This window comes from Diabrotica virgifera, chromosome 9 (assembly GCF_917563875.1).
Source record: "Diabrotica virgifera virgifera chromosome 9, PGI_DIABVI_V3a".
Lineage (NCBI taxonomy): Eukaryota > Metazoa > Arthropoda > Insecta > Coleoptera > Chrysomelidae > Diabrotica > Diabrotica virgifera.
In genome coordinates, this window is record NC_065451.1 from 61353879 (window position 1) to 61367657 (window position 13779).

Sequence of the window (13779 nt, forward strand, 5' to 3'; positions counted from 1 at the left end):
CCATTCCAAAGATTTGTGAGCTACCCACGTTTTTATAACCAACAACCATTCTTGTTACTGCCTTTGCAACTGCAACGTCACAGAAGGGTTACGGTCGAACGAATGACATTGATGAGTCTTGTTTGGCCATTTCATCTGCTTTTTCATTGCCCTTATGACCCTTGTGCTCCGATGCCCAGGCTACCTTACTACGGCCACCTAGTTTATTTAAGGCACACACACAATCTCATACTAGATTAGAATTTATCTCTACAGATTTGAGTGCCTTAAGCGCTGCCACTTGAGTGCCTTAAGGTGATACAGTAGCGATCAACAGGTAGCCAAAACGCGTACCAAGATTGCGGCTGTAATTTTGAATATTTTTTCGAGATATTTGGCACACGTATCCGTAATATAATTAAGAATGGCGGTACAGAGCCCAATTTGAAAAATATATTAATATTTGGAAATCACTCTGTAATTAAATACAATATTAAAAAACGAGCCTGTACCGCCATTATGAAGAACAAAAAAATACACTTTCTTCAAATAAACTTTTTTATCCGATGCCTAGATTTTGTGTCATTCTGGAACTACTAACGAAATAAACAATTTTAGTAGTTCCAAAATGACACAAAATCTAGGCATCGGATAAAAAAGTTTATTTGAAGAAAGTGTATTTTTTTGTTCTTCATAATGGCGGTAGAGGCTCGTTTTTTAATATTGTATTTAATTACAGAGTGATTTCCAAATATTAATATATTTTTCAAATTGGGCTCTGTACCGCCATTCTTAATTATATTACGGATATGTGTGCCAAATATCTCGAAAAAATATTCAAAATTACAGCCGCAATATTGGAACGCGTTCTCGCTACCTGTTGATCGCTACTGTTTCCTCTTAAGCGTTGAAAATGGCAATTGAACGGAACCTTCTTTCCCAGGGTGGCCATAAATGGTGGGGGGGTCCCCCGGTGAAGTTAATCCATGGAAATGGGTTGGTTTGTGAAACAAAACTAACATTATGTTTCTTCTTATTTATTACCTACAAGGTAAAAACTTATAAATCATAGCAAATTCGTGTTTCTTCTTACACTAACAAAAAATGGCCCACTTCCACTTTAAACTTATTTTTAGTTTGAGGGTCCTGCCTGTTCATCAGATTCTTTTTCTTTTTCATACCAAAAGTATTTCTGGGAACTACTTATTTTTCTCAATGCGTCTTTGTTTTTCAAGAGCATCTCGTAAAATCGGTCGCAGGTGTATTTAAAGTTCACTCGAACCATCAACATTGAACTCATTGTTGTTATATGAAGTCGTGATTTCTCATTTGACCACAAGTTGTTCATGATGGAAAATACTCTTTCTACGGGAGCAATAGTTCCTGGCAAACACATAGCAAATTCGACCACTTTCAAAATAGTATCGTATGCAATATCCTTACTATAAAGCCTTGCGAATATTTGCTTCCATCGCTCTTCAACAGGAGCTTTTACTTTAGTTTTGTCCACTCTGTTCCATTCCGTTAAGTTTTCAGACACAATCTCCTTTACACACTGCCACTGGTCAAAGAGTTTGGTTTCTTCTTCTTCATCCTCAGATATTTTCTTGATCTGTGTGACATTAAAATTAGGTAGGCTGGTCTGGATATCACTCCATGACGGAACTGTTTGTAGCAAAATCCACTGCAAGTTATGTACGCCTCCGAAGCTCAGTTCCCATTTTTCTAAATAGTCAACACAAGTTTTGTAAAACTTTTTCACTGTTTCTGTAAAGTCCTGGACATTTAGTTCTCCTTCTTCCTGTAAGTTTAATATAAGTGTTTTTACATTAGTAGGAATAAATCCCTCTTCCGCTCTAGATTTCAACACACTTTTGAGCGAGTTTATGCGCCAAGCAACTTCAGTAGCGGAGATATTGTCTTTCTCTATCTTCAAAACTGTGTCTTCAAAAGTTGAAATCTGGGATGTCGCAAACATCAGCCGTGGCTTAAAAAATGGATTTTCAAAAAGTTGGCTTAGAAAGTAAGGGCATTTATCCTGAGAAAGAAAGTAGGACTTCAGGCCTTCAAATATCTTCAGAATCCGTGTAATAGCTGGGCCAAGGGACAGAAAACGAGTGTTTCCGTGCTCTAATAACTTTGAATATTCCACCCCGGCGAAATCACAAAATTCTTTCAGTTCTTCAGTTCTGACAGTATAAATGTGGAAGTATTTATATACTTTAACTGAGAAACATTCAATATCAAACGGCAGACAATCTACGGATGTTTGAATGCAGTTGTGGACTATGTGGGCACCACATCCTACTCCGATTATTTCTTTCCCTAAACTATGTTGAAGATGTCGCCACAAATTATTTTTCCCTTTTCTAGCGGCCCCACCAAAATTTGTATTAGTGTTGTCAGCACACATAGCTACTAATTTTTCCTTAAGGTTTTTGTTTTTTATTAGTTCCTCAAGCATTTTGCTCTGGGTATCAGATTGTTCGTTTGGAAGCGAAGAAAAATGAAATCATTTTAACGTGGACTCCGGATAACGGCAAAAAATAACGAATAAGTACAGGAAAACATTTTTCTGCCTTTTTGTTTGATGCGTCTATGCTGAGAGAAATAGACCCACACGTACTCAATTCTTCGTCCACTTCGTTAATGGAGCCAAGACATTACATACGATTGCCTCACTTTTTGTCTTTCCAGATGAATATTTTGGCTCATAAACCTTTTTAATGAGTTTGGAAAGACAGTCATTTGTCCTAAAGCTGTGTCCATGAACAACTGCATGGTAGGCGAACATGCCTTCTTGTGCAGAGATTTTATCATCGGTGTCCTTTTTTAAGATGAAATTCTGTAAATTAGAAGAAGAGCTGACAGCTTTCTCAGCATCTTTATGTTTTTTCGTTTTTGTATGTTGGGTAATATCATTTCTTCCTCCATGAGCGACAGAAAAATGGACACCACAGGTTTTGCATATTACTTTTGATCTGTCAGCGGTAGAAATGTCAGTTTTAATAAACTTAAATTCTCTCTCCAAATCTTCATTGAAAACACATAACCGTTTTTGTTTTTTTGAGAGTGACATTATTCGCAACACAAACACCAATTAATATTAATGATGACACTTTCACAAGTACGCTAAAACTGAGCAGCCATGCGACCGTATTCACCGAAAGAGAGACACAATACAACTGGCACTCACTAAACTCATGCACGCACTGGCGACTAGACCTTTAGGAAGAGAATTTTGCACTTCTGTCGAATGTGCATGTCGGTAGGCGCACCTGACGGTACAGTGTACAGTCAACAAGAAAAGCTTCTCGTTCATCGCGAAGTACAGCCGATGCAACAAAACACGCATTAAGTAGCACATACACGATACATTTTCATGCACTTTTTAAAACTGTACTAGTTTTTTTTTAAGCTTTTATGAATTGCGATGAAACTATTAATAAATTATTATCTTTGTTAGTAAAAATATACATTTTTTTATTTTTGCGTGAAACCGGGACATTTTAGGGAATTTTCTGAAACGGACGGGACGCCCTCAAAAGCGGTCAAAACCGGGACTGTCCCGGCCAAACCGGGACGTATGGCCACCCTATTCTTTCCTGACTTTCTATTTCTTCAACGCAGTGATGGATTGCCGTTATTTCCGACTGAAAATCTGTCATATTTTAGAGGTGGAGGACGGATTAGTTATGCAATTCGAGGAAGTGGACAAATACGTATATTTATGTACTCTTACTGACCAGATATGTAAGGTAAAAACTGAACTCAACCTGAGACTGATCAAGAACAACAGATATACTGTGGCCTTGAATAAAATAATTAAGGACAAGTAAGTAAGTAATAATTAAGGTTCAGTAAAAACTGAACTCAACCTGAGACTGAACAAGAACAATAGATGTACTGTGGCCATGAACAAAATAATTAAGGACAAATATACATCTCGTAATACAAAAATAAGCGTATATAAAACTATAATATAATTATACCCACGCTGCCGAGACATGCACTTCGCCAGTCAATGGGAGCAAGAAGAGGATATTACCTGGGAAATTTTGGGAGTAGCCTCTACTTATCTCCAAATTCAAAGTCTCCCTATGCAAATGTGAGCTTTTATCTTGGGGGTGGTTCCCACCCCTTCTCGGGGGTGGAAAATTTTTTGGTTAAAATAATCACGGAAGTGGCTAGAAAACCTAATTCTAAGCAAAAACTGTTTTATATATATATATTTTTTTTAAATCAATACTTTTTGTATTATTCGCGGTTGAAAATTGGCCATTTTCACTAGTAATACCACTAGAGGTCAAATTATTTCCGGAAATTTTTTTGAGATCATGAATATTTTGAAAATTTCCCGAGTCGCAGACGAGGGAAATTTTCTAAAAATATTCATGATCAAAAAAAAATTTCCGGATATTAATTTGACTTCGCGAGGTATTCGGTAAGAAAATTCCACACCAAATTTGCATTTGAAAATCCAAAGCTGCATGAACAGATTAATAGCGCGCCATAGCTTTGTCAGCAATTATTTAAGCTTTCAAATTCGTAATTTCTACTCATTGTAGTTGCATGGGAATACCATTTCAAGATAGAAAATAGTATATTCTTCAATTTTACATAAGTTTTGAGTAACTACAAGTGATAGAAAATGAATCAAAACTAAATTATGTAAACAAATAAAAACCAGTCTGTCAAAAATGTTCTGTTATTGTAAACGTCAAAAAATTTCCACTATAATTCGCTGTTGGGTACCCCACAAGCAAAAAATTTCCGATAAAATACCTCCGTTGCCATGGTGATCTGTCAAAATAACGTATTTTGATTGGTTCAAAATTACAGGTGTGGAATTTTCACTAGTAATACCACTAGAGGTCAAATTATTTCCGGAAATTTTTTTGAGATCATGAATATTTTGAAAATTTCCCGAGTCGCAGACGAGGGAAATTTTCTAAAAATATTCATGATCAAAAAAAAAATTTCCGGATATTAATTTGACTTCGCGTGGTATTCGGTAAGAAAATTCCACACCAAATTTGCATTTGAAAATCCAAAGCTGCATGAACAGATTAATAGCGCGCCATAGCTTTGTCAGCAATTATTTAGGCTTTCAAATTCGTAATTTCTACTCATTGTAGTTGCATGGGAATACCATTTCAAGATAGAAAATAGTATATTCTTCAATTTTACATAAGTTTTGAGTAACTACAAGTGATAGAAAATGAATCAAAACTAAATTATGTAAACAAATAAAAACCAGTCTGTGAAAAATGTTCTGTTATTGTAAACGTCAAAAAATTTCCACTATAATTCGCTGTTGGGTACCCCACGAGCAAAAAATTTCCGATAAAATACCTCCGTTGCCATGGTGATCTGTCAAAATAACGTATTTTGATTGGTTCAAAATTACAGGTGTGGAATTTTCATTGAAACGTAACACCTTTTCGAACGGTTTTTTGCGAATACCTTAAAAAATATACATCTAACTAAAAAAAAACTATATAAAACAATTTTTTAGCTTGAAAAAAAAACAAAGAGATTTGTTCCTTCATAAATCTTCTAGTTATAATACAAAAAGAGATAATATGGTAGGTGAAAAGAGTTTGTTTTTTTTGCTGCATGCTCAAATCGGTTAATTCAACTTGAAATAATAGAGAAACGGTCGATTTTAGTATAATGTTACCAATGTATAATGCTACCAATACCTTTTGTAGTGCTTAAAAAGATCTTTGAAATGAGCAATATTAAATATCGATTGCATTCAAACTAAGTGAGATATGCTACAAAAAAAATTGATGACTAATGTATTTTAAGAAAAAATGAGAAGTATGTTTAACTCCTCATCCACCATAATTTAAATGCATCGTTTTTATTCTACAAAACCTTTTATTATAGTGTTTTTTCTATGTTCAAAAAGTTGGACGGGTTTAAAATAAATGGTTTAAAAAAAATAAGATGAAATTATAGAGAGCATTTTTAAATTTTCTTAAAAATCTTCCTTTTTCTCCATGTAACTTGAAAATAATAAGAGATACACCAGATACAGTAATGAAAAACCAAAACAAAATGTTTGCCTAAAAAAAGCCAACATTTTTGTTCGGTATCCTTTTTCGTATCTCTTTTTATTTTCGAGTTACATGGGGAAAAAGACTGTTAGGAAAATTTAAAAATGCGCTCTATAATTTGATCTTATTTAAAAAAAAAACTCCATTAATTTTAAACCCGTCCAACTTTTTGAACATAGAAATAACACTTTAATAAAAAGTATTGTAGAAGAAAAACGATGCATTTAAAATACGATGGATGAGGGGTTAAAAATATACTTCTTATTTTTTGTTAACATACATTAGTCATCAATTTTGTTTGCAGCATAGCTCGCTTAGTTTGAACGTAATCGACATTTAATATTGCTCATTTTAAAGGTTTTTTTTAAGCACTACAAACGTCCGAAAAGGTGTCATTTTTCAATGGTTTTTTTTAAGCACTACAAACGTCCGAAAAGGTGTCATTTTTCAATGAAAATGGCCAATTTTCAACCATGAATAACTCAAAAAGTATTGAGTTTTCAAAAAAAAAAATTATAGAACAGTTGTTGCTTATAATTAGGTTCTCTAGCCACTTCCGTGGTTATTTTAACCAAAAAATTTTCCACCCCCAAGACCAAAGCGCACATCGGTATAGGGTAGACTTTGTTTCATGAGTTATTCCCTACTTACTGTGAAAATATCAAGTAAATCGATGTAGTACGATGCAATTCGGAGCCAAATACCCTCATTGACTGCCCTAACTATGAACAAAATTTTACAGATCAGATTGGAAGTATTGGAAAGAAAAATACTTCACAGAATGTTTTGTGGAAAAGTAGCAAAGGGATAATAAAGAAGACGAACTAATGTAGAAGTGGACCAATTTTATGCTAACCCTACAATAACAAAAGTAAAGAAAACAAATGTAGACAGGAATGGATCGGACATCCAGAAAGAATTCAAGATAATAGACAAGTCAACAATATTGGCTGGAGAGTACCTGAGGGCGAAAAAAAAAGAGAGGAACACCAAGAAGGAAATGGAGAGATGTAGTGATGGAAAATGGAAGATGAAAGGTGGAAGACGTTGAAGATATTCCTTACTTTTATTTTTGTGAAAGGCCCAGAGTGTGATACCTGGAGAAATCGGAGAGAATAGGATATGGAACTACTGATGAGGGGGAAAAGACCTCCGAAACCGGTATCGACTCTTCCTGCACTCTCCGATTTAGCCAGAGTATTATGCAGCTACTGCATTTTCGTGTTGCAAAGAAATTAAAAATGTTTATACATTTTTAATTCATTTACTCTTTTGTAGGAGTATTAAGGAATATTTCTTGTTGGAACTTTTACCACGCTGAGCAGATGAGTTGTAAATTATTTAAAATTATCTCATCTTAATTTCATCGGCATCCTGTGTGATTTATAAATTTTGAAAATCTTAGAAGGTGTAACCAAAGAAAGTATTCCACATGTTGTCAATCTCGTGGTATGGGAACGATATTTATTGTCGTTTTCTGTGCCACTTCGATTGATAACTTATTTTGTTTTTCGGTAGATGGCTCTAGTTCATCCGTAAAATTTCTATATATATATATATATAATAAGCGAGTCTTCTACAGCTGTCGCCGCTTCTCGCATCCTAATCTCCAGCGATTTCTGTCGAAGCAATCTTCAGTTTTTAAGTCTCTGGCGGTCATTGCATCTTCGACATCTTCTCTCCAGGATCGTCTTGGTCTACCTCGTTTTCTTCTTGTGGGTGGAGTTCATTTTTCTATTTTTTTCGGCCATCTATTTTCAGGCATTCTCTGAAGGTGTCCATACCAGTTAAGTCTTTTGGCTTCGATTGTGTCTATTATATCTAGATCGATTTCCATTTGTCTCCTAATATCTTCGTTTCTCACCCTATCAAGTCTAGTAAGTCGGCAACATCGTCTCCAATAGTTCATTTCCATCGCCTTGATTTTTGACTTTTTTCTTTGGTTGATTTCCCAGAGTTCAGCGCCGTACAACCCAATACTTTCTATTATTGTTTTATACATTCTTCTTTTATTTTCTTTTGTTATTTTATTACTCCACAATAGTCCGTGTAGCTGTCTGGTGGCTGATCTTGCTTGGCCAATCCTGGAATGTATTTCGTCGTTACTCCCTGCTTTTGAAGATATTTGGACTCCTAAGTATTTGAAGACTTCTGTTGGATTTATAGTTCCCATTTCAATTTGTAGGCGTTCTGGTGTTTCTCCTACAACTAAGTACTCGGTTTTTTGTATATTAATTGTAAGGCCCCACTTAGTGTACTCCTCTTCCAGATTTCTGAGCATATAGTCTATATCACTCTCGTCTTCAGCTAGAATGGCTTGGTCGTCAGCGAAGTGTATTGTGTACAATCTATCGTCATCGATTGGGATGCCCATATTGCAGCACTTTCTTCTCCACAGTGAGAGTGCCTCATTTAAATATATTTTAAAGAGTGTAGGTGCTATGCAGCGGCCTTGCTTTAGGCCCTTACTAATAGGAATTTCTCTCGTTAATTTGTTTCCAGTTTTAATGTTTACCGTCATATTTTTGTAAAGCTGTTCTACTGCTTGTATATTTTTTTTTGCTTATTCCTTGTTTTTCCATTGCTATCCAGAGCATTGAAAGTGGTACATTATCGTATGCCTTTGTCAGATCAATAAAAACTATATGGGTGGAAAGGTTGTGGGCTAATCTTTTCTCAATAACTTGCTTTAGAGAAAATATGCTGTCCATACAGGATCTGCCTGCACGAAAGCCATTTTGTTCTTCTACATCTGTCATCTCTTTTTCAATTTTATTTTTTATTATTTTTCCATAGAGTCTTGAGAGTGAGTTTATGACACTAAGCCCCCTGTAGTTTGAACAATTTTTTCTATCTCCTTTTTTGTATATATTGTTAATATGTGCTTTTGTCCACTCATGTGGTAAATCATGACCTTTATAGAATAAGGTGAAAACATACGCAAGTAATTCTCGTAATACTTGTGGGCTGTGTTTTAGTAATTCGTTCGGTATTCCTTGTGGTCCGCATGACTTTCGATTTTTTAGAGTTCGTATTGCATTCTCGACTTCCTGTACTGTTATTTCATCGTCTTCATCGTATTCTACTTCATATGTTGTTGTACTGATGTTCGTGAATTGCGGTCTTGTTTCAGTCAAAAGTTGCGAGTAATGTTCGATCCAAGATCTTTCTTCTATTAAATCTATTCTACTAGTCTCTTTTCTGTTTGTTCTCAGATTTTTTATCGTTTTCCATGCTTCTCTTGATCTTGTTGACCCTATGTATTTGTTGAGATCTTCGCATTTACTTTCCCAGGAATTATTTTTTGCTTTCGTTACTAGATTTTTTACTTCTCTGTTTGATCTTGCATACGTTCGTCTATCATCTGGGTCATTTGTTTGCAGCCATTTTTGATACGCTTGTTTCTTGTTATTTACTGCATAAGCAATGTCATCTGTCCACCACAATGGAGTATTCTTTTTGTTCCTTTCCACTGTGCCGAGCGCTTCATAAGCTGCTTCATTGATTTTATTTAATATCTCGTTATAGGTATTCTGGGCTGAGGAGTAGGTCAGGTTCGACAATTTTTGGCTAAGCCGCAGCTTATATAAAAATGATGTTGAGTCGTTTTGCAGTGCATCAATATTGTATTTACGTATATCCGTCTCGAGTGATTTTGATTGAGCTGGTTGGTTGTCATTTTGATGTAGGAGTCGCGGTCGATACTGTAGAAAACATTTTGATCTTACCATATAGTGGTCAGTTCCACACTCCGGTCCTCTTAATACTCTTACGTCTTCAACTTGTATGTGTGTTTCTTGTTTGGTGATAACATAATCTATAATTGACTTGGTATTTCTCGTTGGTTGGACCCAGGTATACTTATGTATGTAAAATTTCTTTCTTTGCAATTCGGAAAGGCCCCGAGTGTGATTACTGGAGAAATCGGAGAGAAGAGTATTTTTATTTATTTATTTATTTATTTATTTATTATTTATACATATGACCTGGCCTCTAGTGACTAATCCAGGTCGTTTTTCCTGATGGGAATTTTTACTCAACTATTAAATCTATTTTTACAATTAACAATTTTCCATAATCTATTAATTACGTTTAACAAACAAATTTAAATAAACAATTTAAAATATTTTTGGTACTATCAACTCCCTTCTAAGTTATAAAGACAGTCCCTCTATTTTCAGAAGAGAGTTGGTAGTTTTTTTTTTTTTTTTTTTTTTTTTTTTTTTTTTTTTTTTTTTTTTCATGAATTATGTATTGAATTATTATTTTTATTTATTTATTGTTATTATTATAATTGTAAATATCTATTTTTGAATTTATATTTTATTTTATTTATTTTAACTTTATCTTACTCAACTTCATCAGGGTTGGATTATTGGTTGTCTTCTTCTATTATTATAGATTTCTTGTTGTTTTTTAGATATTATTTGTGTGAGATTGTTTAATATTTCAAAATTTTCTTCATTTTGTAATATATCTCTTATTTCAATTCTTTCTAATCTTCTTCTCATTTCTCTATGTTCTTCATTTTCTATAGTATTTTCACAATGTAACACTATATGTTCTGGTGTACCTAGTTCTCCACATTCACAATATGCATCATCTTTTAAGTTAAATCTTTCCAAATATGTTGGGTACGGTCCATATCCTGTTAAAAAGTGTATTAAACCTTGTTTTGGATTAAAATAATTTGGAATGTTTTCTAATATTGGTATAAAATTGCATAAACGTCTAGATTTTGTTGAATTTTCCCATTCATTTTGTCTTTTTCTATTTATTATTTCTTTTAATTCTCTTTTATTTCTTATATCTAATCCTATTATTTTTATTATTTTTTCATATTTTTCTTTTTTTAGCCAATAATTACATGCTCTTTTTTGTGTTTCTAAATGCATTGGCATTACTCCAGTTAAAACTGTGAGTGCCTGTGTTGCAGTTGTTCCAAATGCTCCCGTCATTCTTACAAGAAATCCTCTCTGAGCTCTATTTAATTTTTCTGCATTTTTTTTATTTATTAATCTATGTGCCCATACACTTGAACCGTACCCTACAATTGATGCAAGTATTGTACTTAGGTATATTCTTATCTGTCGGAACGAAATTCTATATTCCTTCTGTGCTAGACTAGCAATGCTATGCATGATCTTTGTTGCCTTTTCACAGACACAATTCATGTGTTTTGTAAATAATTTTTGTTCGTCTATTATAATACCTAAATATCTTGTTTCCATTTTTCTTTTTATTGTTTTCCCTCTAATTTTTATAATTGGATCTCTTTCTAAATTTCCTTTTATTAAACTATATGTTGTTTTTGAATCTGATATTGTTAATTTTACTTTATTCATCCAATCATTTACTCTTATTAATACTTCATTTGATTTATTTTCTAATTCTCTTCTTGAGTTTGCATCTATGATCAACAACAAATCATCTGCATATGCTATGCTTCCAAGCACTTCAGGATCTATAGTCAATTGTTCCAACAGTTCCTCTAGTATTACATCCCAGAACATAGGTCCACAAACTGATCCTTGTGGACATCCTTTTGTGATATGTTTTGTCTTTTTTCCTGTTGGACAGCTTAGGCTTGCATATCGGTCTTGACAGTAGTTTCTGAGACTTCCGTACAGATTCTTTGGACATCTCATTCTTCGAAGTCTTTCAAAGAATGACGGCCACCAAAGATTGTCAAAAGCCCCAGACACGTCTCTAAAGATCATTAAAACATACTTTTTTATGCTTTCGTTTACTATTTCAAATACTTTATTTATTGCATCTTCTGTTGATCTACCTTTCCTAAAACCATACTGACCAGGATGTAATCCAATTTCTGTTCTTATTTGATTTAATTTTTTACATAGTAATTTTTCTTGTAATTTTCCCATTGTATTCAATAAACATACCGGTCTATATGATTTTGGTAAGGCAGGATCTTTATCTTCCCCTTTATGTATTATTATAACTTCTGCTTGTTTAAAATTATTGGGAAACCTTCTTTGTCTAAGACATTCATTATATAATGATGTTAGTACTGGAATTATTTGTTCCGACAATGCTTGAAGAATTTCAACATGAATATTATCCGGTCCAGGTGCCTTCTTTCTTTTCATTTCTCTCATACTTTCATATACTTCATCTTCTGTGAATTCCTCTATTTCTCTTTCTTCTTCTATTTGGTATTCTTGTATCATTTCTTCTCTTATATTTCTTTGTTCTAATGTTTCTCCTTCTAATTTATCTGGAGGTAATAATACATTAAGTAATGTTTCGGCCGATTCTTCCCAACTTTCTGTAAATGTTCCATCTTCTTTTTTTAAAGTAGAAAGCATTGTCGGACATCTAATTTTTTTAGAAACTAGTATATGGGATTACTGATAAGGGGGAAAAGACCTCCGAAACCGGTATAGACTCTTCCTGCACTCTCCGGTTTAACCAAAGTATTATGCAGCTGCTGCATTTTCGTCTTGCAAAGTAATTGAATATGTTTATACATTATTTTTTATTTTTGTAATATTAGAGTTGTCCGAAGTGGAAATCCAAACGTCATATAAACTTATTTTAAAGAAAAGTTGTGGCTTAGTCCCAATAAAAATAGTAAACTGCTTTTTTCAGCACTGTTTTTGAAGTAATGTTTATAATGTATTAATACTATTTATTTTGTTACAGCTGAAGCTGATGCAGAAGTAGCCAGAGCATCAGGCTCAACTAGTACAACGAACAAACCATCACAAGTGGCCCAGACAATCGAGAAACTCTTCACAGATCTTGCTGGTCTATTTAGAGAAGGTTTTGCCAATATTTTCGGAGTACAAGAAAATGACGACGAACTAGCCGCTAATAAAGGCAAAGACACCGAAGAAAATGATGACGATGAGGAGGACGATGATAAAAAAGAAAATACTAGTAGAGATATTGGAGGTTTGTGTACTATTTGGATTTGGGGTCTTTAGTAGTTTTGGAAAGATGAGTCTTTAATTGTATTCATATATAAATATACAGACAATTATTTGTTAGACATAATTTCATAAAACAAATACAAAGATTCATCTTTACCATTTTCAACATCTTGCTTTCATCGCACCATTAGAAGTAGATTTTCAGTAGATAGATGTAGATTTCATACGCACTGTAGATTTTGTGTTAAATGTGACAACTATTTGTGTTATAATGAGGATAACGTATGCTAAGAGCAGTTTTCAACCAACGGTTATTGAAATCTGTTGACATATCTGTGATAAATAAATCGAGTCCATAAAGGGCATAGCATGATAAAATGATAAAATCTGCACTCAGATGACTTCTTATTTAGGATTTGGCACTCGAAAGTACATATCTAGAAACACATTTATCACCATTTTTAGCTCGCTAGGTGGCCCCAGTGGTCTCCTATAGTAAACAAACGTGTTTTTTAGAAAAAAAAAAATCACCGAGCGATTATTTGCTTTAATAAATCTGAAACCATTCATTCTAAATTAAATTTTAAATCAAAATTGAAAATATTTGAATTTTTTAAAGAATTTTTAGGTAATGTGGGTAATATTTGGCAAACTTCTATAGGTATATACCTCGTCCAATTTACTTACCGTTGCACGTCATCCGCGCCATAGCCTGTGGCACGATACCAACACGAAATATTTAGGCGGTGGGTGTGTCCTTTTTTAGAATCAAAATGATTCTAAAGGGGAACACACCTACCGCCTAGATATTTCGTGTTGGCATCGTGTCACAGGCTATG

The 13779-nt window shown here is 33.9% G+C and overlaps 1 protein-coding gene across 5 annotated transcripts in view; it reads left to right on the top strand.

Moving 5' to 3' along the window:
• Positions 1-13779, top strand: part of LOC126892510 (uncharacterized) — a 301445-nt gene that overhangs the window by 158570 nt on the left and 129096 nt on the right. For all 5 annotated transcript variants that reach the window (XM_050662063.1, XM_050662065.1, XM_050662064.1 and 2 more), the window contains exon 2: positions 12711-12962. In XM_050662063.1, coding sequence (XP_050518020.1) covers positions 12711-12962 — 252 coding nt within the window. The remainder of the gene's footprint in view (positions 1-12710; positions 12963-13779) is intronic.